This window comes from Loa loa, assembly GCF_000183805.2.
Source record: "Loa loa unplaced genomic scaffold supercont3.36, whole genome shotgun sequence".
Classification (NCBI taxonomy): domain Eukaryota; kingdom Metazoa; phylum Nematoda; class Chromadorea; order Rhabditida; family Onchocercidae; genus Loa; species Loa loa.
This window is the reverse complement of record NW_018108216.1, coordinates 228,098-255,868: the sequence shown is the minus strand read 5'-3', so window position 1 is coordinate 255,868 and position 27,771 is coordinate 228,098. Positions and strand designations below refer to the sequence as shown.

Genomic DNA, 27,771 nt, shown 5'->3' with positions numbered 1-27,771 from the left:
CTCAGGTTGGAATTCGTTTCTTTTTTTCTATTTGCAGCTGTTGATGGTATGAGGTGTTGTAACGGTATTATTTATGATAAAAATACTTGTTTCTTGGAAAGTGCTTTCTTAAGCTTTTAAACCAGATATGGTTTTCTAATAGTTACAGGTTTTCAAATTTTGGAAAATGATTAAAACAAGGTTTCAGGATCTGTTGAAGTATTGCAGCGATTGCAAGCTCATTCTTCTTCAGTATACTGTGTTTATGCAATGAATTCATGCCTTATTTCCGTTGGAGGAAAATCTGAAATTTTCATTTGGCATCTAGAAGCAGGTATATTTCAGTTTATCATTCATCTGCTTAATTTTCGTTTAATAGGTGCGATATTTTCCAGGGAATCTGCAGCAGTTATTTAACACTCGCATGCAAGGAAATTGTAGATTGCTAAGTGTTCGGTTTATATCAGTCAGTCCTCACATTCGATTCCTGATTTCATGCTCGGATGGAAGACTAATGTAAGTAAAATTGTAAGTCACATCAATCGGATATAGGTTGACTGATGCGGTGCTTAGAATCAATTTTCTGCAGCGTAAAAGAATTTCATGAACTTTACGATCGTTTAGAATCATTTCCTGCAGCGCAGTGGAGGAATTTCATAAGTTTTTCCTTTTTAAGGATTTACGAATTAAGCAGGACTTTGGATGCAAAAAAACCCTCAGTTTTGTTTGAATCGATTAATGGTGATGGAATTATGGTTAAAGTTTCTTGCGTTTCGTTAAATGATAGCTTTGTGTGCGGTGCTGTCTCATCTGCAGGAATACTACACATCTGGAATTTTTCGGAATTAGTTGATATAAAAGATCATAAAAGAATCGAAGTGGAAAAATGTGGACTAAGCGCATTGAGTATGTACAACGAAAATGGTGAAGTTTTTTTAATTCAAATTCAAGATTTTAGAAGTTTTGAATTTTTGTAAGTGAAGTCAAAACTTCCATTACTTTTACGTTTCTGGTTTATTAAATATCAACAATTACTTCGTTTATATTTTAGAACTCTTGTATGTTGGTGTGGGCTCTGAATCTGGCACTATCAGCATATTTCAAGTAAAAAAAAATTGGGAGTTCGTGAAAAGTGTTAACCGTTGGCATGGTGCCACATGTACAGGTGGGTTTGTTTCACTTTTTTACCAGTGAAGCCTGAATAACTTATGGAAGTGCTTGAGGGGTTGGGCTCACATAGGATTTTAAAAGCGAGACGTTTTTGTTTACGCTTTTTATTATTTTGAAATTTCATTTTTTTTTTCGTCTCGGTTTGAAATAACCGTTGCAGATTTGCATCTTCATCGAACTGCTCAATCACTTTTGGTATTTTCAGTAGCATTAGACTGCAGATTAGCAGTATTCCTTTATTCTCCTACTTTTCATACGGTAAGTTATTGTCAGTTCTCTGGTACTGAACATTTTTATCCATCATGTATGATCTGTTTGTTTAGATAAAATTTGTAGTTTTTCTCGGTGAAATGAAATAATAAATAGGGCATCAAATTACGAATGGATCCCGTGTTTCCAGATAATGGTTGCCATAAACATGGTTTTTGTCAATTTTCTGATCTACTTTTTGGTTTAAGAAAATGGAAGTGAAAATTAAGTCCCTTCCACTCTCCTAAGTTGGTTCAAAATAAATGGCTGTTTTAAACATGATATTTCAAACATTATAGCTTAAACAAAATCTTTAACGCACAAAAAAAATTACGTAATTATTTCAGCATTTGGCAATGAAATTATATGATAACAGTTAGAATTAGAAATGTCCTTGATCTAAGCTAATTTTGTTGGGAGCTGTTAATTGTGGATTTTTCCGCCACTTTTGAATCGAAATAACCCTTCTTTTTCTTTTTCTTTTTTTTTTCTTTTTTTCTTTTTTTTTTTTTGCAAATGTTTGGTGTTTGCAGTTTTCGACAGTCTCACAGTAATGCTATGAGGCAGCACTTTGTGTCACTTCAACATGAATGCTTGCTTTGTTTAAGAAAGTTACCAGTAGGTCTATTAGTTTCAAGAAAGACGTATTTCAGATCGACATCGAGAAGTCATTAGCAGCAACCAAATAGTTTTAAAAAATTTAATGGATCAGTATATCTTAGCGTGACAGTTCCCAACAGTTTTGCATTCCTACTTCTCCTGTTACCAGTTTACTAGAAATATATGTTGACCATTGAATGGTCAGCCTTTCAACGTTCGAGTTCACAACCTTAATTCATAAATGTACAAGCGCATGGTTTCAGGATTTACTGTTATCCCAAAGCACTATTAGCTTAACTTAGAACTTGGAAGATACCATAAGTTTGATATTATGAAACATAGTTATATGGGAATTATTTATCCTAGCTGATCGATAATCCATCAAAAACAATAAATGAAAATTGAGGGATTTACGAAGGACGTGCAAGATAGGTAGAAACGAGGGATTGCTAATTGAAAGACTTAATCGAACGGAAGCAGCCATTTATTTTGAGTTAACAAAATACCATTTGAAGTTTTGTCTTCGTGCGCGAATACTTTATCAGATATTTCGAATTCATTTAGTGATGGAAAATGGAACAAATTATGTTCTTCGCTGATTAATACTGTTACTTTCTTCTTTCTTTCTCTTTGTTTCAGTTGAGCTTCCAGCAGTCTGTGTTATTAAACATTGCCGATCCCTCATCGTTAATCGTCTCGACTGTTAATAATAATATGGCGAAGTGTGTCATAGCTGGCACATCAATCTGTCTTGCTTACTTCAACGAATCTCCTCCGCACTTTTGTGATACTGAGGACTGAGATATCAACTGAGATATCAACTGAGATGAACGTTTAATCGATTTCCAATGACATTTTTTGTTATTTTCAAATTCATATTCATGAAGAATGAGAGATTATGGGTGTCACGCGTTCACGTCTTTCATGTGTTAAGGAGGAAGCTAACGTGTCTTTGCTACAAGTAAGCGGTTGAAGGAAAAGACGGCGAGAAGGCGATTACTGAACTGTTTTCTTTTTGTATCATCCTGTTGGCAACTTCCAGATCATCACCAGCGTTGTTCCCTTGCATAGCCAAATTCCTATAAGTGATTTTGAGTGTCTTTACTTACAAAGTTGTTATGCAAAGTCGAAAATCGAACTTTGCTCATATAACTATTGTGTTCATTGTCCATATAACTATTCCTATGATAAACATTCCATGTGAAATGAACACTTTGCTAATAATTACTTATTCTTGAGAAGTAATTCGTTGGTATTTCTCATCTAGTTTCTTGAGAAGTATCATTCCCATTTCCCTGGTGACATCTTGCACTTTTTGTTGCTATTCCCCAGTTATTCAGCGTGAAATTGTATTTTTTAAAGTTTATAAACAGTGGCAGTGTAATATCATATATATATATAACATTGGGAAAGGATTAATGAAGAGATTTGAACCGGAAAATACTGATATAACTCAAATTTATGTTTCAATGTTTCCTAACGCTTTTCACATAATTTGTGAGAATACACTTCATAGGGCCAGATTTTAATTTTAGTAGTGTTTTTTTGTCCGAACTCGTTCATTAATTAAAAAATCGACAAAAATTTGCATTAATAGGGAAAAAAATGACAAAAATTAAAATAATCGACTGTTTCCATCTCAATAACTTCCTTCTCTTTTGATTTGTTTATGTTAGAAGGAATTCATCCCTACTAAGTAACACCGACACAACGAATATTCATGAATTATGCAAGCTGAATTTTAATGAGAAATTAATAACGATAAATGGTAAATGGCAAATGGTTTCTTAAATCTTTTCATCTTTGCTGTTATTGCATTTATCCCATGTTACGATGATTGTTTTCGACTGGATTCATTATCATTTCAGCTTTCAAGGAAATAATTAACACTTTAAATAAATTCATGTCGCAAACTTGTGTTAACAGTGGCTGTTGAAGCTGTTGAAGAGTTGTCTTTTTTCGTTGATTGAAGTGAGTTCGAAATTAGGTTTTCTGTTTTTCTTCTTCATTTGAATTCTTTTCTTAATTTTTTTAATCTAAAATGACTTGTTTATTCAATTAAGTTACTTGTTTAGTCAAAAAAAGTCAACTTTCTTTTGATTTCATTCGTTTAATATCTTCTCTCTAAGAGTTTTATTATGACACGGAAAAATAGTAATTGTGTAGTTTAGAGTGCAGCGAGATTCTTAAAACCTCGGCAGGTCCAGAGGAAAAGTTTCCCTGTTAGCTTGTTAAGGTCAGAAGACGGAGAGGTTACCAAAATTAACCTTCCTGATGAAACAATCTAACTGCTTGCAATATGGTTTTTTTAATTCTCCCATTTTTTCTATTGGAGATAAAGTTACTCTCCAACTTTGTTACTTTGAAAAAGTAACTGTAAAATCAAAGAAACGTTGCATAAATTTCTCACCTATGTTTTTGGTTGAATCAAGTCCCTCTGAATTTGGTATAAGTATTTATCTGAGCCTAAATCCAGTTGCGTGTTTATTATTCAAATTCTTTGGTCAACAATAAACCTGGTTTCCCCTTGCAACAGATATGCTTAATAGCAAGAAATTCGTCTACGAAACTATGAAAAATAAATGAAAATATGCTAAGGATTTATTGATGTGAAATATAAAGCCCTATTAACAAACCTTTTAAAAGAGCCTTGTTCTTACTTTCATCAGTTTCGCATCCTTTGGTTTTTTTGTGGATAGATTTTGAAGGATGAAAAGACATGACTCTTTCACTTTTCTTTTCTTTTCTCGAAGTTTTTACCTTAGAGTCTTATGAACCAACCGTTTTTGTTCTCGGATTATGTAGTTATTCTTGCTTGTCATGGAGCGTTACTCATCTGAGCAGAAATTAATTTGATGGGAAATTGTTCCTTTCGAAATTTTAAATAATTTTATTGGTTTTCATCTTCGAATATTTGCTGACTTTGATTCTTAGAATTTGGTCTGTTACGAACCTGAACTAACAACCTTCACAATTATTTCAGTCGAGAACAATATAACCTAAGGTAGTGATAAATTGAACTGGATGTAAATAAAGGTATAGTGACAACGAAAAGCTTCTTTCATGTATAAATGGAACACCTCCGTCATAATTATATATATATATATATATATATATATATGTAATTGTTATATATCGTATTAATTTTAGAGTATATATATATATATATATGTAATTGTTATATATCGTATTAATTTTAGAGCCATGAGATTGTTATATAGATATATAACAATCTCATGGCTCTAAAATTTATGCTAAATTAATACGACTGTTATTCTAAATTTGCGCATAATCTATAAAAGAAATCAAGATATTTATAATGAAGTAAAGCTTAAATGACATAAATACCAAATAAATAATTAAGTAATTCCGATGTTTTCTCGCTAGCATGCAAAGATATGATCTATCTGTCATTGAAGAGAATGATCTGGAGACATGCTTGTTTATCAAATAAGTAAAGGAAATAATTTTTAGTGACTGATTCAAAATTATATCGGCACTTAGATACATTGCTATCATCAGTCTACTTTGCTCCTATCATTGCTGCGAATATGGTTAGCTTCGTCCTCTATATATTTTGTTATTATGATGAAATAAATCAATTCAGTCAAGTTGTTATTGAATTACTTTTCTCTTGTCTACTTCTTTATTATCATTTTCTTTTCTTATCTACGTTCTTTTTTTTTCATTTTTGTAATTTGCACCAAATTTAATTTTGAGTTTCACCGTAATAATCAGTAAGTAATTACATGAAGCAATTAAAGATCTGATAGTCTCTTGAGATGTTAGACCAAGTCTGGCATGGAGTGTATTAGTGCACTGGTTTCTTGACAGTTTATGTTATTTCACATTTTAGATCGGTTGGTTCCATGAATGTTTTCGTCGAATGATTTTTGAACAATACGGCGGAGATGTATGGTTGAAGATTTTGTAAGTTTTTAATGTCGCTTTTACTAGGGGTTAATAATCCTTGTCAAATTCTTTTCTCAGTAAGCTAAATATCACTGTCATTCTATATTCCTACTTCGTTTAACATAATTTATTGGAGTTACCTCATCTAATTACTCGGCCACTTTTATTCATTATTTTATTCTATTTCGATTCAGAATCTCATTCAAATTCCTTCAAATTACTGGAAGTAGTCTTGTTTGAAAGCACAATTTTTTCTTTTCAACTGGCTTCTAAAGGTCACGGGTTAAAAAAAGGAAAAAAAGCTCTGGCAGAGCTGATGCATGCCAATTTAAAAGGTATTTTTCCATCCAAGATCAATAGTTGTGTTTGAAATATCTTTGAGCTTCTGTATCGCCATCAATCTTTGGTATTGATTCCCACGTTATGGAAATGACTTCGGCATCTAATTAAAGAAATTGGTTTGAAAAGTTATAACTCATTAAGAGATAAAATAATCAACGTCTACTATTCCTAGGTTAATATGTTTCAAAATCTGAATATTTCTGAGTCAAAAGGAACTTGTTTTTCTCGAAAGTGTGATCAAAAGTAATAATTCATGGATCAACAACTGAATGGAAAGGTAAATAGAGGGAATATTTTGGGGAGGCCAGAACGAATACGGTTAGCTTACTCCAAAGATTGGATATCTTTTAAAGTTGCGTGCGAGAAAAATTTATTGGATCGCGTGCCAATATTATTTGTTAGAAAATTTTTTGACAACAATTAAAAATGAATCTTTCGATTTTCTTAGGTTTTTTCAATATTTTTCTTACATGAATTTGTGGTTATTATTTTCTTATCGAGATTTTTAATAATTAATGATGAGGCAGACTGTTGTCGTTCAAAGTTACCTGAAAGCAATCATGTAACATTGCTTTTATCTCCATCTTGCAATTGTCATTTCACAATATTTGAGAATTTACATTGTGATTTTCAGAATGCACTGGATTTTACTGAGGAACATAACAATTTCTTAGTTTCATTATTCTAGAAAATCCAAATTCCAAAATCATTTGTATTATTCCAAGAATTTTGGATGCATTTTTGTAATCCAATTTAAACCTTTGTTTTGTTCTCTCTTTCTGCATTTTGGAAAAAGCAAATGAGGAATCATTTTTAGCAGAAAGAAATTTTTTAATAACTATTTGAAGGATAAGAAATATAAATCTATCATAATAATTTCGAAATGAAATTTTCTACCGACTAAGTAAAGCTAAAGAATGAAATTTTACAAGGTTAGAAGCCAAGTTGCTTTCATTAATAGTGAGTACTTTCTTTATTCTTCATTGTGTACATCTATTATAATTGATCAATTGCAGAAATTCTTGTCATCTGAAAGAAGGCGAAGAATGTATGTTGACATGTTATTATGACGACGAAGTAACAATGGAATTAACTCGTGCTATTTCCCATGTTTTAAGTATGTATTTTCAAGTTTCCAGATATTTTCGAGCGAATTAAACAGAAAAGGACCTTTTCTCATGATTTGAGATCAGGAGACTTGATTTAAATGAGTTTTACTTCAGTCTACAGAAATAAAACCCTCGATTTTGTTCTACAAGAAATTCTCTGAGCCACCGTTCAATTCTGGATGATTTAAATTGTCATTAAAAGGCTCAATGTCCATGCAGCACTTTTTTCCAATTTTTGAAAATAATTTAGATCTTTCGTTGGATGCGGTTTGGGAAGCTTTTGGCGCATATTTTGTACACTTTGTTATGAAGATTGGATGGGATGAACTTTTGCAAGCACTTGCCTACGATCTCAAAGTATTCTTTTTCAAAACTTAATTTATCTCCAGCTGTGAAATTTTCCCTCGAAAAAAAGGAAAAATGATAGGTTTGTAGATTCTAAGTAAAATTAGGTCTCAAAAAAACTTCAAATGTTTCATGCAATTGATTTCTAGAAAGGATTCCAAAAAACTGAGTTCAATTTACTTGAGAAATCCTCATTGGTCTAACTGCTTGAAATCAAATTTCAATACTCTATTCTCGGATTGCTCATTTAGTGAATTAACTTCCTGTAAAATTATTTAGTAATTCATTTACTTGAAGGGTTTCCTGAATAGTTTGGACAGAGTGTATTATTTTGCTGACCAGTTCGCCTTCTCGATGAAATTACGTGGTCCATTATTTCGCTGTGAATGTAATAGTGATGGTAGTCTGCTGTTGCACTATTATTCATCACGTACAGGATTTCCGGGAATTGTCAAAGGTGTCACCAAATTATTATACGTTTCAACCGTAATTTATAATTTTAACTTATTCTCATTAATGAGCACTGAATTGAGTTTGTTTTTATTTATTTAAAAGATATTATGTGCTGACTAGTAAACGCTATTTAAACGTAGTTCACGTTCTTTCATCTTTCAACAAAATATTCTCCTCTACATTCCACAGCATCCAAAATTCCTTTTCACTCTTCCCTTCCTTTGTATTTAGACACTTTGCAAAGATGTGTCATTATAAAAGTACTCACTAATGATATGATAAAATTAACAGTGAAGTTTTAAGAGTTTAAAAAGTTTAGAATTGTGGAAGAAAAAAAAACAATGTTAGTGATTTCTGTATGATTTCAGTCGAGAGATTTTTGCGAGCAAAGATCTTTCTATATTTTCAGGTATTGTTCATGAAGTATCAAAGCGAATATTTGGGATTGAAGTTGGAATAACTATTGAAAGCCGTCTTCGAGAGCATTTTAGTTCAACCATCAAAGAACACATCATGTTTACAATTACTGGGGTTTTCTCAATAGTTTCCTATTACTTTTTCCTACTGAAATGAACTGTTAGAAATCCAAAATGATTTTTGTAAATTGCGGTGCAAGGAGTATTTTGCTAGGATAACTGAAATTAATTTCAGAAGGGTGAAGATAAGCGCAGTTTGAGTGTTGTGAATCCTTCGCTAACCAATTTTTTGCAAGACACAAAGTCAAATGTGAATTTTGCTATAATTTTAATAAAATATAAAATTTCAGTCAAGTAGCAAGCAAGGGTTATTCTTTGTTTCTTCAACTGATAATCAATCACCAATGATTTTTTCCAGAAATATGCGAAATACTTATTTTCATGTATTCTATCCATTCAATTGAAGTTCGCCTGCAAATTCTTAAACTGATATAATGATTCTTTCTTTGATAAATATTAACAAGCGAAATTTGCTTATTAATTATAATCTAATATCTATTGAAATATTAAAACGAAGTCACACTTTACATATAGTCGAATTTCAACAGTGAAAAAACCTGATTGATGATGACGTTTCATTCAAGATGTCATCAAGTTACTTTGTGCATTACGGCATTCTGTGTAACTTGTAGCTTTCATCTTCTAAAATGACAATATCCATATGTGATTTTAGAAGATGGAAGTTGCAAGTTTTTACGGAGACGTGTATTTCACGTATGTTCATTCAATCAACAATATAATATTAAGACAAAATGAAATTTAAGGAGCAGTGTGGTTTATCGCTAAACGAATTTGCGATTATTTTTCCATATCACATTTGTTTTAGTAAAGAATTCCAAATATTGCACCATGGTAAATTCTTCGAGTATTTCCTATTCTAATGGTTGTTTGGTAAATGATAAGTAAAAGTTATGTTTATTTTGAATTATTAGGGGATAACTTCTTAAATAAAAGTATCTGGTGGATTGAAAATCCAAAATAATCTTAATTATCATGATTCCACTTTTTGTTTCCAGGTGTTTTTATCAAAAAGTATGTACCATCGGTGAGATGCGGTATAACTTTGCTGACTGATATTGTACAGCTTATCTATCCTAACGTAAGTAAAATTTCAGAAAACAGTAATCCTGAAATACTTTAATTATTTAAGAAGTAGGATTATTCATTACAGTAATTGAGCCTGTATTTCAGACACCATTTACTTATGAATCTTTGCTGGCTTTTCTAAACAATATATTCGTATTAACATTAAATGATACCATTGACAGTGAAATTGGTTCACAACCGATCGTGTTAAAAGGTTGCTTCATTTCGAAAATGCATGACTTGTTTCTGGTATTTTGGTAATAAATACATTATTGATCGTTGGAAAAATTATTGCTAATAGAATTAAACGATAAAATTTGATTAGATAGATTAAGAGTTAAACAGAATAATCTATTACTAGGATCGATGACATTACTGTCAAATGGAAACTTTATTTATATGTGCTCGCTAGACGTATCCAACATCACCCATCTTAATCAACGAAAATTATACATTAGCGACATGCAACTGCATGATGCAATTCGAAATATTGTCATGGTTAATCAATTAAGGCTCTGCCAAATTAAACACACGTCTGTTAATTTTGATCTTTTGCATGTTGAAAACTATCGTAACGGATAGCAAATTTGGTAACTCTTTAGCTGCTATGGATGATTCTATGCAACTATCTTATCAGAAAGCAACGATAAGTTTATAATATTCTTTGATTTACATACGTTAACAGTCACACTAACTTCAATTTCAAACCGAATGATAATGGAACATTTAACTCAGTTCAGAGAATGATTATTTTTTGATTAGCAGTGCAGTATGCTGTCTAATTCGTATTATATGCTTTCGTTTAAGATTCGAAATCGTTGTAAGCGATGATATAATGTTGAAATATTTTGGAAAATCTAGAAAATTGGTGATTAGAAAACTATAAAATTTTGAGATTGCGTTTGTTAACTCTGCAGCTGCTCACTATCACTTCTGCTTGAAATTAGTAGTAGTTTTAAAGTTCGAAGTTTAAAACGGAAATAAAAGTTGAAATGATGATATTACAGTAGTGTATTAGTTTAAAACGTGCCACTGCATGGAGAAATGCCTAAACATTGATATACTTCAAAAAATTCTCATTGATGCTCTATTTGTTTACTAAGCTAAGTGTTTTGTAGTGAAAAGTTGGAAGAACAAAAAAGCAGTCTGAAAAAACTAACCGAAAAAGCTACTATTGAGAAATATCGATCAGAAAAGCTCCTCTATGAATTATTGCCTCCATTTGTTGCTAAAATTCTTCGCAGGGGTGAAACGGTTCAAGCACGTAAAAATTAATTATATTTAATTTCGTATTTGACAGTCTTCTTCTGATGATTGCAAACTAGCATGAAAGAAAACGAGATCTTTTAGATAAAGGAACTGAAAGACGGCACACTGTTCAGTGTTTGGAAATTTTCAGATGAATATACAGAAGCAACAGTTCTCTTTTCCGACATTGTAAAATTCACAAAAATTTGCGCTGCATGTGCACCTTATGATGTTTTCAATATGTTAAATGAACTATACACCAAATTTGATCGTATTGCTAAAATTGTGAGTATCTTTTACGTTTTCTTTTCTGAATCTTAACTATGTAGTCTGTTCATTTATTTGCAAACTTGGACATTAGACATGAAAATAATTTAGAAATTTGTAACTTTCTGATTGCTTTTTAAAAGATTTGAGTTGCAATTTTGTGGCTTACAGCAGACCTTCAGAAACTTTTGAACTTGTCGCACTTTTAAGGTCAAGATTTTGCAATGTATGAAGCGTCTGAATGCTTTGCCTGTCATTGTTGAATTCATAAGATTCCATTATTTTAATCTTCTAGAACGACGTTTATAAGGTTGAAACTATTGGTGATGCTTACGTGGTCGCTAGTGGTGTTCCCACTCAATGCGCCGATCATTCGGAACGTATTTTAAATATGGCAATTGGTATGCAAATAGAAGTAAAGTCAGTGAAGCGTCCAGGAACTGATATACCACTTGAGATCCGTGTGGGTGTTCACACTGGACCGGTTTTTGCTGGAGTGGTTGGATTCAAAATGCCTCGGTTGGTGATTCAAAAACGTAGTAACTTTCTATTTAATTTACTTCACATCAAGTAAAGCAATGGCAAAGTATTGAATGCGAACACTATTTTGCATTTTCAGGTATTGCTTGTTTGGGAGAACAGTTTCAGTAGCCCGTAAACTAGAATCGAATGGTATGCCGCGAAGAATTCATGTCAGCGAAACGGCCAAGAAGCATGCTTCGCTCAAATTTTAATTTAATTATTATGTTTAGTTTCAAGTGAATGTAATATCATTATTTCCCACCTAGTATTTTACTGGTTTAATCTAGTTCTATTCTACAACTCTAACATATTTCCAGTTCGGCACTGCAAACGAATAAATTCCTTAAATTTGTCGATGGAGGAGTTATCGAGATCGACGTTGGTCGGATGCGCACTTATTTTCTGGAAAAAAACGGTCAGAAAAAAGTTTAGGAAATGTGTGCCCTACTAAACGTTTGTTTCATCAGTCTTTGCATCGAGCTGAAAAATCCGGCACGATTTTTTTTCTTGTCTTATCTTTAGTGAATGGAACCATAACTGCAGAACCGGGACAATCCATTGATGGTTACTTTGAATTGTATAAAGCCATAAAAAATTCATTTGAAAACGAAAGTCCCTGTAAGGTAAACATAAAAATATGTTTGTTACAAAAGTGCGTAGTCTTGAACTTGAAATTAACTGAATGTAGATGATCAGAGCTTTAAATCACCCACTAGCACTTTATACGAAAATCTTTCAGATAACGATCATAGAAACGGGAAAAGTTGAACAGAGGCCTTCTCCAATACCTTCCGCACTTCGGCCAGCTAAGGCTGACCTCCAAGGATCTAGTGCTTGTGCAGTCATTTGATGTGCATTTCTACCATAAATTTGCTGTTGCAATAGATAATCTTCCAAGTTAGATTATATGATGACCAAGTACGATTCGAATTCTAAAATCTTGAAGAAAAAAAAAGATGAACTTTCTCCCGGAATCCCGCATTATCGTTTTCGCATGCGAACAATGCATTATGCGTGATTACCATTTTGAGCTCTGTACTTGTAAACTTTTCCGTTTCAAAAACTGGAGTTAATCGGAGTGTGAACACATTCCCCAGAATAGCTGGGACCTATTCACTGCTCTCCTAATATTTTACTTGGATTTCTTCCCTTATCTAGCTTATTCAAACCCCCCAAACAGCCTCTGTGACTTAGTCCCACCCACAGAGCACTTCAAATCTTGGTGGACATTTCTGCAAGAGAAGTGTTTAAACTAAAATTCTTCTGGAAGGAGGTTCCGATATATACTTCCATTGAATTAGGGAATCGGGTAATATAAGTACATTTCCGAAATCTCGATCAAAACACAAAATGCACACCTACCGAGCCACGAAATGATCGAATCATTTTTCTAAAATCATAATAAATGTAAAAAACAAGTACCATTCGGAAAACAGTTACGAAATCCAATATTTCCAAAGCTAAAATTGAATTTTGAGATAGCCCCAACCGCAATCCATACCATGTGTTTTTAGACTTATAAAACATAATTCATAAACTAATTAAGCATACAATACAAGCAATGAATCGATATGATAACGTAATATTTCTGGAAGTAATTCACCTCAATAAATTTTGATGATACAACAATATTTGACAAATGTTGATCATACTGCATGTTTTCTTGAGAATTTTTTTGCATGTTTTCTTGAGAAGAATGCATTCTCTTTTGAAAAGCATACTAGTAAAAATAATTGCAAGCAGCTGCTTATTCACAATATTCCCTATATCGTATTTTATCAGCAAGCAATGAAATAATTTATAACCGAAAAGAATAGTAAAACAACCGTGGCTCATTAACAATCCTAACCCATAAAAGGACTATAATTCTCAGACAAGTACCAGTGAGTAAAATTACTAAAGGAAAAATGATTTACAAAGATGAATACAGGTATACTACACAAGTTTGCTTATGTTCTAAATGATTTACAATACTGAACTTTCTTGCTACTATCAAAAGAAATCAGAAATCTACAAAATTACTAGAAACGGTTTTAAGATAACGAAAATCCGCACTTATAACAGTTCCTGTCAAATTAAAATAACAAAAAAAAAGCGCCAGAATCCCCATAAATTAACAAGATTGTTCTAATGAGTAGAATTTTTACTTGCGAAACCTTCATCAGAAATTGATAACAGAGCTGCAAATTCCAATTTTTGGCTGCAAAGATCTGTTGCAAAAGATTCAGGTCTCTCTTGCACCGGCGTTGTGAGGTCGAAAGAGGAGCAAGTATGAATATTGAAGACGCTTCCTCGATCGGATGTGTCTGTTGAACCATTCCAAGTTGAATCCGCCGTGTGTTCGCTTTCACTAAGTGAAGGTAACTGTCCATAATCACTTTCGTCCCAAATAATAACGCTGCAAACAAAACTTGATAAGATAGTAATGAGCATAAAGTAATAGACTGTAGTTAGCGTTTAAGACTATAGCTTCCTTTCGTGATACAAGGAATCCCAAAATTGATGAATTACAGAAATTTAATATAAAAAGTATACTACAGCAGGATATGAACAGTCAAAAATAAAAAAAATGTATTCCCTAGGTTTTATGGACGCAGAAATCGTATAACGAACAGAAATGTATGATATAAGTCAAACGCAGAAACATGCAGAATGCAACCCTCTTACTTTGTCTGTTCTTGATATTGTTTCAGTAATATACGCACCATATTCAATGTGTTCTCAATTTCGCGATAAGTTTGAGGTATCGGTATCTCAGTTTCTTTAAAGAAGCATAACATTTGCATTGGATGATTTATTTTCTGCAAAGAAAAATGAAATTAAGTTAAACTAAGAAAAAAAGAAAGAAAAACATAATAATATAAACACTTTAGATAAAGTAACAAAGCAACTTCATGAGGAAAATAGCGTACCAATTCTTGGATTCTTAATGATTATTATGAACTAAACTCTAACATTTTAATATAATCTTCTTCCCAAATGTTTAATATATTATGCAATGGATACATATATATATATATATATATAAAGGGATGAAATCAAATTTAATAAAAGTTGTGACTTTATGGTCATCATGTGTGAAATGATACTCAATCAAAACTCAGAAAATACCTGACACGGTTTCTTCGAAGATTTTTTTGCAATTCTTTTTCTTCAAAATGTTAATAAGAGATGTTTCTTTTCCCAACTCCTGCTCAACTGTGGTACGAACCGGTAATGATGAATGCGTTTTCAATGAGGAAAAAGATGGTGGGTATTCCTCAGCTGAATCTGAAAAGATATTGCCAAATAATATTGATACATTTTGATAAATGATGCTACGCAACAAGAGCTAAAAAAAGTTTTGTCTTTTTTCAGGAATAAGTCTGTATTGGAAATAGAAATATGATGGAAAGGATGAAACACCGAAAATGAAATCAAATGAAAGGAAAAATGTGACTGTATTGGAACAAACGCCAACCTTCGCTCCCATCAGCTGTCATCTGCCTACATGTTTTATCTGTTGTATCGTAAGCTGATGAAGGACACCCCATGGACATTCGTGATTGCAGTGAAGTTAGATACTCGATCAGTCTTTTACAAGCCATCTTCTGTTCATAAAACGGTTCCAACGTTTCTTCGTCAATAAAATCAGCAGCTAAACTAGGAGAGGTGTGAAGTGTTTAACTCATGATAGTACAAAATCTTTCACAGTTTCAACAAAATATCTTCTGAAAAAAATTAAAAGATTGCCACACGCTAAAACCAAGTTAATTTTAACTGATGAAAAAATCGAATCACTTAAATTCCTTAAGAAGCAATACGAAAAATCAATGTTACGTCTATAAACTACCTACAGAAATGAAAAAAAAAAACAGTAAATTCTAGATAATGGGGAAAAGAAAACTCACAAGACTGGTGGCGATGAGCCGCCGGATATGTCGCTGGATATGGATAGTTCAAACAAATTATGGAAGAACATTGCATATCTTTTTTATTTCTATTTGACCAATCAATGTATTCTGTCCGCTTCTTGTTGTAACTATCCACCAATTTCTTTTTTTTAGCATGTAAATCGCATAGATTATCTTTAAGCTGTAAGAAATCCCGCCTTTGTTGTCTAATATATCGATCAGTGTTATCAAGCTGATTTGTTATTTCACGGATTGACTTCAGCAAATTCTAAAATATGTCCTTCTCATTATTGTTTTGCAAAAATATTTCACAAATTTGATTTTATTACTGCATAAAGGTTTTACGAACCTGTGAAAGAACTAAATGGAAATATGGAACTGTATACTACTACTTACTACTACTAATTAAGGAATGAAATAAGGGACTAAAACAGCAACACGTAAAAAAGAAACCAAAATGAGAGGGAACTAACACTTAAAATCTCTGAAAAACAGTATGTGACAAAATTTACTGACAATCCACAACATTAAACAATAAACTAATCTATGTACACCTTCCTCTTCCTGTTGTAACTATCCACCAACTCCACTTGTTTTCATCGAAAGGACAAAGTCGCCGGAAGGGCTGAGAAGCATAATAAACTTCACAATATTAAGAATTAGTGAAAGTTCCGATAAAGAGATGGAATGTGTAGCAACATACACTACGCCTTTCATTGATTCCACATAATTGGAGCTGTATAACCCGTTTCTCTTCCATGACAGTATTATATTTCCTAAAGAACGAGTTATGTGGTGCAAGCAGTAAATAACACTGAATCCATGAAATAAAAAAGAAGAAAATGTTTTATGAGTGTTCTGAACGAAATTAATGTTATGAGTTGTTGAAAACACCAAAACTAAAACCGATAAGATCAGCTGAATATATGCCGATCCGGTAAGTTACTTCGACCATGCACATCAGTCTTGCGTTTGAAAGTGGTGATCTCAATATCACTAGCACGAACGAACTTTTACAACTTATGTGTTTGTGATTTGACTTATAAATTATGTATCTACTGCTATCACGTTGTATATTATGGATTTTTCCCATGTAGTGATATTAGCAAACCATTCACCTTATCTCTTTATGGTCTACTTATGCTGCTAATTTGACACCTGCAAATCGAAAATTTACATCACTAAGATATCTTATACCTATTGCGTCACAAATTTCCATCTGCTTAATCAGTCTTTTTCTCACGAAAATCCTCTTTTTTCTTTCCTCTCAAGCTTCTTTGGACTGTCCTAATCACAACTCAAGACAATGACTAATTCTACACAAGCCTTCAGCTAATGCCGAAGCTGTTTTTCGTATTTAAAGTATCACGTAAAACTGAACATGAATATCCTTTTTAACCGATTATTCAATTTTTTTTAAACGGAAATTAAATCAGTGGAATAATTAGATAAACTTGCGTTAGTTTGGCTCGATTTCGTTTCAATTTGTCGATTTCCTTGATGAGCGCTTTTTCAGTACGACTAGAAGTGAACTTCGTTTGAGAGTATGCAACCTCCAACTCTTTCAAACGTGTTGTCAATCTGCTTTCGTCCCTATAGACCAGATCGTTTTCTATATCGGACAACAATGCATTCTGCAAACTTTGCATATAATGATTAAATTATATGTAAATCAAGCTTCATCACTAGATGAACTAAAATATTCTTATAAATGTATATATGGTTGCTTATGTTTCGGTAAACGGCTCATTTCTTCAACATTCTCCTTTCATAAAAACAATATAACAAGTCAATAGATCCCAAAAGAAATGTTAACCGGCAAGTTTCTGAAAAACCCAAGAATAAACTTGTGAACTTCAAACTATTTTTCGTTATCCGAAAACCCTTCACTGTGTTGATATATCTTTGTTGAATGAATCATTAAAGTTTTCAAGATTTAAGAAGCAGGAAAGCATGGATTTCACAGTATCAAGCAACCGTTAACCTTTTCTGCGAGCAGCATTTTGATTTCATTAATTTCAATTTTCATCCCATCAGCCTCAACCTTCAATTGTTCTCTTCTTTTGCGAGGTTCCTGCTTGCTTTGTTTCAACATGGTTAAAGTTCCAGCAGTATTATTCTTTCCGATAATTCCGTCGATCTACAAATAAAAGATAATTTTCTCAGAAAATGACAAACGCATTCAAAAAATCACTCCACGAACTAGTTTAAAATGTCCGTTATCTTTAAAATTAAGCCCTCATAAATAAACGTCATAGGAAGTGAGCATAAAAAGATGTATAACCAATCATCCATAGTTATTGCTTCTGCATTATGCACTATGGATAAAACTTGATACAAATGTATAGGAACTGAAAACATCACACTCCTACTATTGTCAGTGAAAGCACAGATCAGGACTTTGTACAGATTTGTAGTGGATGAACAACTGAAACCGCAAAAGATTCAAAAATTCCTAAGAAACATATTCAAGAATTAGTGCAAAATGATCTGAAAGAGCTAAGCTCTTCATCAACAGCACAGTTGTCAACATTGAGACTTCGATGACTGAAACAACTGAAAGCCAAGAAAACCAGGCAATGAGGGATAAAAGTAACCTTTGCAACGGTTTCGCTAATACTCTGATTACATTCACGCAGTGCCTGTTGAAAAGCTTGTCTATCTGGTACAGTCGGTCTCAAGCTGGTTGTAGCAGAAACAGTTGTGTTTGTGACAGGACATGTCGTGCCTTTCTGCCCCATGTGCGATCACTATCGACAGCAAACAATTTTGCAACAAACTAATGACTTTCTAAAACTTCGTATATATAATATATATATATATATATATATATATATACATATATTCAATAAAATAAGTGCTGCAGAGAATAAATAAAACACTCAATGCCTATAACAAAGTTCAAAACAAGCATCCAAATCTTATTATGCACGCGGCTAACAGAGAATTCAAACCAAATTAATGGACATAAAAGCATTATCAATCCACCATTTCGCTGTCCATCGGACAAATAAAATTCAATTTATTAAATAAAGAAACAAGTTTAGTATATGCCAAGGAATCTGAAAATACCTTGGAGGTTCAGGAATATGCGTAGTGGAAGCAACAGTGAGGGTTAGAATAAAGGACTACGTGGTGTGAATTATCTACTGATGGCATACAGAGAGGGAATGACACTTGTAGAATAATTTCTCCAAACTTTCTTCATAATCTTGAAATTAGAGGACATATCGGAAAGAGAAAGATTGCTAGGTAAAGATATGCACCAAAGGATATAACCTAGATGGCACAACCTAAAGGCAGTCTACTTTACGTTCATATGAGGATAATATTGAAAACAACTTCTGAATGACTTGGAAAGAAGGAAAAGATAAGAGACATATCGAGACCAAGAATTATGACCTATAAGTATGTATATGTAAAGTCTCTTTACATATAGTATGTAAAGAGACCGCATTTTATCGTCAAAAAGGTATATATATATATATATATAAAATTTTCAATATTATCCTCATATGAACGTAAAATATATAGATATATATATATACATGTATATATGGGGGAGATGCTGTGAGATGACGTGTAGTAAATTGTCGTTCGTCATCAATTCTTTTCACCCGATCACTTCGCACTCGTCTACGATCTTTTTTCTTCCAAGGCAACAAGCGGGAAAACAAATTAGTGAGGACGACTAGGATAATTCATTCAGGGACCAGTGTCCAATAAAGATAGATTGGATCACTAATAAAAACAAGATGAACCACTGTCAACAAGAATCGATTCCCCGTGAAACACTGCAGTAAGAACATTTCATCTATGCGTTAGAAACAGTTAGTAACAATTAATTCTAGAAAAACGTTCGAAATGGCTAGTAAAGATTAATTAATCCTCGTCGACATCGATGTAGGAACTAATTCGATAATTACGTAATAAAAATAAAGGCATGATCAAGATAGTGTAAAATAAGCAAAATGAATTTTATGAATCAAATCTCGAGCTGTTCTTCACTGAATTAATCATCTTATCGTGCAGTTTGAACTCGATGTCATTTGAATGATTTGTTTGTGTGATTAAACTCAACGTTCACCCCACAGCGTCAGTTCCACTTACTAAAAATGGCCTGCGAGCGAGAAAGCATACTTAAAAGTTTGAGAATAGATGATGTTTCGTCCCACAATTCTTCTAATCGAATATAACTGCTTCATTATGTACTCCAGCTATCCTGCGGTAAACTTCAGAGAGAATCAGCTAACTAGATAGTTCGATTAATCTTTTGCCCTTATACCGAAGTCAGACGATCAATTTGCACGTCAGAATCGCTTTGGACCTCCACCGGAGTCTCTTCTGGCTTCATCCTACTCAGGTATAGTTCACCATCTTTAAGAAAACTTTGCGAAGTATATGGACAGGAGTATCCTATCATTTTTATAGATTTATATTATGGCTATCAGTCATGCGTTAGTTATTTTAAATCTCTCGTTCTTTTTGCCAAAGCCTAATTAAGCATGACAATTTCAGTAACACAATGTTTAGAGAAAGTTTGTTAAGTTCAACAAAGATATTATAGCTGAGCAGAATATACCTTAAAGCATTCTCAACAACCAATCCATGCATACTAAAATTTTGCCACACTTGCTAACACTGTACTCTAACCAAAAATGAAGGTTGAGGGATGTAAGACACTGTCTACTATAAAATATTCTGTATCTAGCACGCAAGTATGCAAACCAGTATATCCTGAAAACTGATTTGCATGACATGTACGGCATTTCTGTTAAATTTATCTTTGTTAAACGGAATGAGCCAAATTGGAACATCCCAAGAAAATGAAATGCAGGCATTGTTCGACAAGATTCTTGAATGTTTAGATTGGTTTGTCCTAAAGCTCTAGGAAATAATTCGGCTGTGAAGGGATGTAAAATTTGCACCTGTCATTCATGATATGCTAACCAAATGTAATAATAATCGCATAGGAATTCAAGGATCTGATCCCATAAGTTAACAGTAAGGTGCACTTCATCCAAACTTTTGCATTCTCGGACAGCAAGCTTCAACCTATTGAACAACAACGTCGTTAGACTAGTATGTTGACGGCTTTTTTCATTATTTTTTTAACCTTCTCTTGTTGATCGTTTGTATAACTTCCCTCATATTCCCTTACCTTACTGATATAAGAAAGGATCCAAGCAGTCGACTACCGAAATCAACAGATGAAAACGATTTTCTACGAGCCATTAGGGTAAAGATAATGAAATCAAGTACATCCGCACTGAACCGAAATCTTGAAATTCGAATATAAATAAATTGAAGAGCGAATTTTTAATATGCAATGACTATTCGGCAATTACTTCGTAACTGCTAAGACAGTGCGGATCTTACAGGAAACATCTTCCAACTTGTCTAGATCGTGCGATTCATGAAAGTACAGAAGGACATTGGATGGTCGGGCGAAGTCGGATTATCTGCGGAAGCGGAGGCTGACATCCAAGAATGAGATTTCCAGGTTTTCCCGCCGTTGAAACATTCCCTTCACCGACTCCCGACCGTACCCCCTCCTCCGCTGATCCCTGACCTTTTCTCCTTCCTCTCCTCCTCCCACGGCCACGCATCCCTCCCTCTTTTTTCTCCCGCCTTTGTTTGAATTATCCAGATCTGGCAATTTGCCATGTGACTAATATTGCTGGCATTAAGCCAAACTCAAGATTTAGGGTAAATTGGATAAGTTTTTAAAAATGATAAGCAAGAACGCGAGTGGGACTGGAAAACAGAGATCCCCACCTCCACAGCTCCCTTACCTCTTTGCTCTGTCTCCGCAACACCTCCACTTCCCCCTCCATATCAGAGCGATAGCATAAAATCGTTTGGTCCGAGCGCTACAGAATCGTTGCGGGAGCCTGGGGAGGGAAGCATTGTCATAGGGTAGTGAGCAGGTGGCGTGTGAAAGGTATAAAGGGTGGGTCTGTGCGAGTGTCTGCATCTGTCTGTCTGCTCAAAGGGCGACATCGAGGTGTGCAGTGTGTTGTGACATACCTGCTGGGGTCGCATCCCTGTTTGTCTCTTTTGCTCGCTTTTTATTTGAAAAATTCAAAAAAAAATCATAAAAATTTGTTGAAAAATCACCCAAAACTTCTGTCTATCCGTCAGAAAATCCACCCCCCAAAAAAAACTACAAAACTTTCAAAAAGTCGTTACAAAAAAAGGTGAACGAAGGATTTCGAACTGCTACGCTGATCGGTTGCCACTTTTTTCTACGCAAGGTTTGTTCATATCTTTTTCAGCTTTTACTTTTACATTTGACAGTTTCATTTATCTTTCTTCCTTAAGGCTACACCCTCATAATATCTAATCCTTAATTCTCACTTTATTGTAATCTGAGTTGTCTTCTTCAGTTTATGTCAGGCTGTTACTGTTATTTGTTGGATTATTTTGTTTTGATTAAATTTCGCCCATATTTTTTGCTTTTCCTGAATAGGAAGTATCATATGCTCTGAATTGTATCTTTTTCGATACTAATATTTTTCGTGGCTTAGTATTAGCTTTGCATAAAAGAATGACGATGTGACTCGTATAAAACACTTCCCTCAATCTTTTTGACCGCACTGTTTAGCGTGATCTTTTAATTTGTGTTATTTCTTTACTTTGTCTTCCAGCCATGCTTGACATTAGTCTTAATAAACTGCTGTCTCTCTTCAACTCCCCAGAACGATGACTTTTTACTTCCATATGTTACCTTTTTTGTATAAATTACCATTCTTTCTTACCTACCATTCTTCCTTATTTTCACTCTCCTTTTTTGAACAAATATCTATAGTTTTGTTTGAAATCTGCCCCATTATAAGTATGGTTAATTGAATTCAAGCCACTGGTCCTTATATACAGCCCAACTGAATGGATAAACGTGGAATGTCCGCATGTATACGATAGTTAGCGTAATATTTCATTTTCCTTATAAAAAGTATGCCCAAACCTGCAGGACGCAAGCTCTTTCCATCAATTTGCATATGATTCGGAAGTCTGATATGCAAATTTTGATGCTGTAGAACCAATGTTTAATTTCGATGTCTCTCCACTTTGAACGTTTCATTCTGTTGAAGGTGGGAAGCGTAAGGTCGTTTCTTTATTTTCTTTCGGTTTTCTCGTTTAATTGGTCGATGGTGTGAGTTTCGCTTGATGCACTGGAGTGGATTTTGAGAAAGGAGAGAGACTTCATTCCCAGTATATAATTGTCGTGTGACTATTGAAATAATATTTTGTGTACAATGGTGATTTTTGAGAGGCATTATCCAGTTCTGTGTTTCGCTTGTTGTTTCAATACATGCCGATAAATGATGGATGTTGACTTATAAATTCAGAGCCTTTTCAAGGATTCTCAATTGCAGTCCAGAAATTTGTAAACAAGGAGGACTTATTCAGGATTAGGTATATATCATGCGAGATCTAATTAATGAATTTTCAGATTTGATAACGGTATAAATTGGTCGCCAGTAGCAAATTTAGTGAATAGAACAAAAGAAAATTAGAAATGGCAACAGTAGCAACAGCTGGTGCTGGTATGACTCCATCATATCCAATGGCTTCACTTTATGTTGGAGATTTGCATCCGGATGTAACTGAAGCAATGCTTTTTGAAAAGTTCAGCAGTGCCGGTCCAGTACTCTCCATTCGTGTATGCCGTGATGCAATCACGAGACGCTCGCTGGGTTATGCTTATGTCAACTTTCAACAGCCGGCCGATGGTTAGTTATCTTTGTCCAGCAGAAAATTGCTTAAGCAGTATTTATGCTTCTCACCCTGCAGATTTTAACTAATACTAATCAATAAGTGAAACCACATTCTGAGTTAAGCTATTTGTACATTGACACGAATGAATTATTTTATTAGAAAATTCTGGAAAATATATCTAATTCGAGTTTTATGAGCTCCTTGTAAGAGCTTACAATCATTAAATAGCGTACTTGGAAGGTGAAATTGATTCTTGACGAGCAGGTTTGATGTTATCGGTTTATTTAATTTTTTTATTTATTTAATTCATATCCAATGGTTTTCAGTCTTGTATCTCTTTTTACATGTTGTACAAACCCCACCAAAGATGAATGTTTGAAAACCATTGGGTTATGGATTAAAACTGCATAACAAAAAAGTCGTCCATTTCTTTTATTGCACTATTGGACGGAATTACCATAGATATTCATTATAGAAAACTTAATGAAATGTCATTCAAATACTCTTTATTTTCCAGATCTCATGCTTATGCCGCATAATATGATTAATTTAGAAGTGGGTAATTCCGCTTCACTTCCTTCTTACATTGATTCTTATTTGTAGCGGAGAGGGCTTTGGATACGATGAACTTTGATATGATGTATGGCAAACCTATTCGTATCATGTGGTCACAGCGTGATCCATCAATGCGTCGTTCGGGTGCTGGCAATATTTTTATCAAAAACCTAGACAAAAGTATCGACAATAAGGCCATTTACGATACATTCTCGATGTTTGGGAATATCCTGAGTTGCAAGGTTTGTTTGTGAAAAATACTTCGTAATTTATCAACTGGTGGTGTCTCTCTAGCATCACACTTTGGCCAGGAACATAAGTTGTATATAGAAACATAACATTACTAGTACTCGCATAGTTTAAGTTAAAACTGACTATCTTTGAAGTCGAGAATTTTTTCTTTGCAGTAATTATGGTGTTTGTAGGTTGCTAATGATGAGGAGTCGAATAGCAAAGGATACGGTTTTGTCCATTTCGAAACTGAGGAAAGCGCTCAGAAGGCAATTGAAAAAGTGAATGGAATGCTTCTGGAAGGAAAAAAAGTGTACGTTTCCATCATTTTATTCTTTTTTTTGCGGAGAAAAAGTAATAGTTGTGCCCCCCTTGACCAAAAATGTAGAGCTGTAATATGTATTCTTTTTTCCATCAGTCATTTTTAGGTATGTGGGCAAATTCCAACCACGTACGGCACGTCTGCGTGAAATGGGCGAAACGGCTCGTCGTTTTACCAATGTTTACATAAAGAATTTTGCTGATGAACTAGATAAAGAAGCGCTGGAAAAACTATTTTCCAAATTTGGAAAGATAACAAGCGCAGCTGTTATGGTAGATGCCGATGGCAAGTCAAAGGGTTTTGGTTTCGTTGCATTCGAAAATCCGGAAGATGCCGAAAAGGTAATTTAGAAACAGGATGGTAGATATAATAATTACTGTTACTTACTGTTTGTCCTGAATTTTCAGGCTGTAACAGAGATGCACGAATATGAGCTTCCGGGAACAGAACGTAAACTCTATGTTTGCCGTGCACAAAAGAAGAATGAACGCTCTGCGGAGCTGAAACGCCGCTACGAACAGCAAAAGGTTGAACGTATGCAGCGTTATCAAGGAGTCAATTTGTATGTGAAAAATTTGGATGACACGGTGAACGACGATATTTTAAAACAGAATTTCGAAGCCTATGGAAAGATCACCTCAGCCAAGGTTATGTGCGACGATAATGGGCGTTCTAAGGGATTCGGTTTTGTTTGCTTTGAAAAACCGGATGAAGCGACAAAGGTAGCTTTCATAAAATTATGATTTTCTACAAAATGTTTCATATGTATACCACATCTACCACTGACTGTAACGTGTTCCATTACATAATGGCTGAAATACATTGTTATTTTCTTGAGGTCGTTGTATTTTCCCTTCTTAGGCGGTTACTGAAATGAATGGCAAGATGATGTGTACGAAGCCTTTGTACGTTGCTTTGGCACAGCGCAAGGAAGATCGTAAAGCACAATTAGCATCACAATATATGCAACGTCTTGCATCTATTCGTATGCATAATGCTGGTAGCATGCCTGGGACCGTTTACACACCAGGCACTGGTGGGTTTTTCGTTTCATCGACGTTGCAGAATCAACGAGCTTTTATGCCAACTGCAACTATTCCTGGTGCTCAAATGCGCGGAACAACACCAAGATGGAATACGATTGGCGCAGCGGCTGGATTTGGTATATTTTTGATATTAAATGTTAGCATGATGTGGCGACTGATTTTCGGTTTAGTTTTGATTACGTTAAAATATGATGTCGGAAGAGCTACGGAAAAGCAGGTTTACGAATTCTTTTTTCGTCTTTCGCTTTAAGCTAATGCATGAGTATTATCTTTTGTTATGGAGACAAACTGCATATCAGTGATATCGCAAAAGAACACATTGGTGATGTATTTATTGTACAGTACTGTGAAATCGAATACGATTATCTAACATGATCGATCACGTTGTTCATAGGTGTACAATCGCCATATATGGTCCAGAGTGGTGCATATGGGCAGGGTGGCAGAGGCGGTACTCGTCCAACAGCTTCCTCTGCTGCAGTGGCTATGCGAGCTCAGCAGGGTCAGTATGGACCAGCGCAGGCTGGTGTTACGCGTGGAGGTCCGCAGGCGCAACGTATGGCTGCAGGTGGTGCTATGGTTCAAAATCAAGGTACACGCTCGCAACAGATGGTGCGTTTTTATTAGTATTCGTTTGGACATCTGATTAATTCTTTATTTTTACATAATTAGGAGTTAGTCTTAACTCTTTGTGTTTACTTGGTTATAGGATTATCCAAATATCCTTTAGGGAGGACGACAAGCACAACCGGGAAAACCTAGCCAAGGACAAATGATGTATTCATCGTACAGTGCCATTACTGGACGTCCAGGTCAGGTACAATCGCAGCAGAACAGCATTGTCATTCAGGGTCAAGAACCGTTGACCGCTCACATGCTTGCACAGGCTCTTCCACAGGTTTGGTTTAGCATTCTTCGATATTTCCTGCAGTAAACTTGATTTAAAATCTGTGAAATTCCAAATGTGACGGTTTATGAACGAAACTGATGATGCGAATTTTTGCAAAGTGCTTTTTATGAAATGGAAGGGTTTGTTCCTTTTTAAATCATCCGAATTATGTAAAAATCATGAAGCTTACTTACAGGAGCAAAAGCAAATGCTTGGTGAGCGTATTTATCCGCTCATTGAGCGCATCTATCAGGGTCCTGATGTTGGTAAAATAACCGGAATGATGCTTGAAATGGACAACTCAGAGTTGCTGATGATGCTCGAGAACGAGGAACTGTTACAATCGAAAGTTTCAGAGGCAGCATCGGTGTTGGCATCTTCGAAGGGTCAAAATCCTTGAAGAAAGAAATCGTCGATTTATTCTTTTTTCTTAACTTTTCAACTTCAACTTTTTTTAAAAATTGCTTAGTATCTCTTACACCACACCCTGCCCCACTCAGGTTTATTGTCTTTTTCCTCAGTAAAACCCACGTTTTATGCTCACTACTACTCTATCTTTATTGCGGCATCTCTTATTTGTAGCGGTTAGAATTGATAAGACCACTGTAGTTACCACTAGGTTTCGTATTTTTTAAGCAATTGCAAGTTGGCCACTTCTTTAATGGGCCATGTTCGATTGTTTTTTTTTCCGGACTTTTGAGATTTGTCGGAAAATTTAAAAAACGTCGTAATTTTAACGGGATATTTACCCTGACAATTTTGGTTTTTTTCCTATTTTTTCTTTTTTATTGATTCTCTTAAAAAATATGGACAAATCCAATGAACAATTTGCTTCTTATGGATCACTTCCGAATAGGAGTCATAAGGTGCATTATTTGTGGTTTTGTAGTCTTTGGCATCACTTTCTTTTGCTTTCCATTTTACCAGTCATCATCTTTCCTTAAAATCATGGTGACTTTTAGCTAAAATGACGAAAAACAGCTGAAAATCGTCACTGTTAAAACTGTTCTCGATAGCTGTTTGTATCCAATTTTTGCTTTGAATTTTCAACTTTATTTTTTCGTGGACTGCTTCATTACCAATCGTTTTTATGAACCATCTGAATATATCTTTGGTGTGAATTGAAGCTGAATTGTTTCGTTTAGTATGGCTTTCCAAAAACCAAATTTTTTATGTCACTTGGTGAATGAATGTTTCCTCACTGAATATCTAACGGAAACAACGTTGTTCGTAATTAAAAATTCGGCTTTTTTTAAAATTATTTACCGGTTTGTGGGGCGTCTATTAATCAGTATTGTCAGCATGTTCTTTTTTGGTCGGTTGAATAAACCTTGTTGTTGGATTTTTCTTTGGTG

General features: G+C 34.2%; 6 protein-coding genes across 6 annotated transcripts in view; 3 read left to right on the top strand and 3 right to left on the bottom strand.

The window, feature by feature from the left end:
- LOAG_17048 (hypothetical protein) overlaps positions 1-3,196 on the top strand; it is a gene marked incomplete at its 5' end in the record, with an annotated part of 9,884 nt that extends 6,688 nt beyond the window's left edge. The window contains 6 exons of the mRNA XM_020449709.1: positions 188-313; positions 375-495; positions 656-903; positions 1,031-1,144; positions 1,310-1,407; positions 2,638-3,196. Of these exons, the coding sequence (XP_020306730.1) occupies positions 188-313; positions 375-495; positions 656-903; positions 1,031-1,144; positions 1,310-1,407; positions 2,638-2,799 (869 nt within the window). The 3' untranslated portion in view covers positions 2,800-3,196. The remainder of the gene's footprint in view (positions 1-187; positions 314-374; positions 496-655; positions 904-1,030; positions 1,145-1,309; positions 1,408-2,637) is intronic.
- A 3,309-nt stretch (positions 3,197-6,505) lies between these two features.
- LOAG_01062 (guanylyl cyclase/natriuretic peptide receptor) lies at positions 6,506-12,726 on the top strand (the record flags this gene model as incomplete). Its single annotated transcript, XM_020445638.1, has 16 exons — positions 6,506-6,570; positions 7,269-7,369; positions 7,612-7,718; positions 8,004-8,163; positions 8,569-8,690; positions 8,811-8,885; positions 9,400-9,487; positions 9,652-9,734; positions 9,827-9,935; positions 10,083-10,254; positions 10,840-10,985; positions 11,121-11,254; positions 11,532-11,755; positions 11,856-11,948; positions 12,076-12,173; positions 12,498-12,726. 16 exons carry the CDS (start codon positions 6,506-6,508, stop codon positions 12,524-12,526), a joined length of 1,806 nt encoding a protein of 601 aa, XP_020303927.1. The 3' UTR covers positions 12,527-12,726.
- A 1,159-nt stretch (positions 12,727-13,885) lies between these two features.
- On the bottom strand, positions 13,886-16,411 carry LOAG_01061 (hypothetical protein; the record flags this gene model as incomplete). The annotated part of the gene is made up of 6 exons (XM_003136601.1): positions 13,886-14,156; positions 14,426-14,519; positions 14,870-15,028; positions 15,219-15,395; positions 15,649-15,919; positions 16,355-16,411. The coding sequence occupies 6 exons, from the start codon at positions 16,409-16,411 to the stop codon at positions 13,886-13,888; spliced, it is 1,029 nt and encodes a 342-aa protein (XP_003136649.1).
- Positions 16,412-17,078: 667 nt separating this feature from the next.
- On the bottom strand, positions 17,079-18,448 carry LOAG_01060 (hypothetical protein; the record flags this gene model as incomplete). The annotated part of the gene is made up of 3 exons (XM_003136600.2): positions 18,249-18,448; positions 17,636-17,791; positions 17,079-17,285 (listed from the first exon to the last, which is right to left on the bottom strand). Exons 1-3 carry the CDS (start codon positions 18,390-18,392, stop codon positions 17,079-17,081), a joined length of 507 nt encoding a protein of 168 aa, XP_003136648.1. The 5' UTR covers positions 18,393-18,448.
- A 2,617-nt stretch (positions 18,449-21,065) lies between these two features.
- On the bottom strand, positions 21,066-21,260 carry LOAG_01059 (hypothetical protein; the record flags this gene model as incomplete). The annotated part of the gene is made up of 1 exon (XM_003136599.2): positions 21,066-21,260. The coding sequence occupies one exon, from the start codon at positions 21,258-21,260 to the stop codon at positions 21,066-21,068; it is 195 nt and encodes a 64-aa protein (XP_003136647.2).
- A 287-nt stretch (positions 21,261-21,547) lies between these two features.
- LOAG_01058 (hypothetical protein) lies at positions 21,548-27,758 on the top strand. Its single transcript, XM_020445637.1, has 10 exons — positions 21,548-21,908; positions 23,108-23,387; positions 23,977-24,170; positions 24,354-24,472; positions 24,588-24,822; positions 24,889-25,203; positions 25,343-25,643; positions 25,922-26,139; positions 26,258-26,425; positions 26,613-27,758. Exons 2-10 carry the CDS (start codon positions 23,174-23,176, stop codon positions 26,814-26,816), a joined length of 1,968 nt encoding a protein of 655 aa, XP_020303926.1. The 5' UTR covers positions 21,548-21,908; positions 23,108-23,173; the 3' UTR covers positions 26,817-27,758.
- Positions 27,759-27,771: the final 13 nt, after the last annotated feature.

Bases quoted from the DNA above. Each gene is read 5' to 3' on its own strand.
- LOAG_01058 (XM_020445637.1), top strand. From the start codon at position 23,174: ATGGCAACAGTAGCAACAGCTGGTGCTGGTATGACTCCATCATATCCA. The intron at 23,388-23,976 runs GTTAGTTATCTT...TCTTATTTGTAG, and splicing joins CTTTCAACAGCCGGCCGATG to CGGAGAGGGCTTTGGATACG. The intron at 26,140-26,257 runs GTGCGTTTTTAT...AATATCCTTTAG, and splicing joins GTACACGCTCGCAACAGATG to GGAGGACGACAAGCACAACC.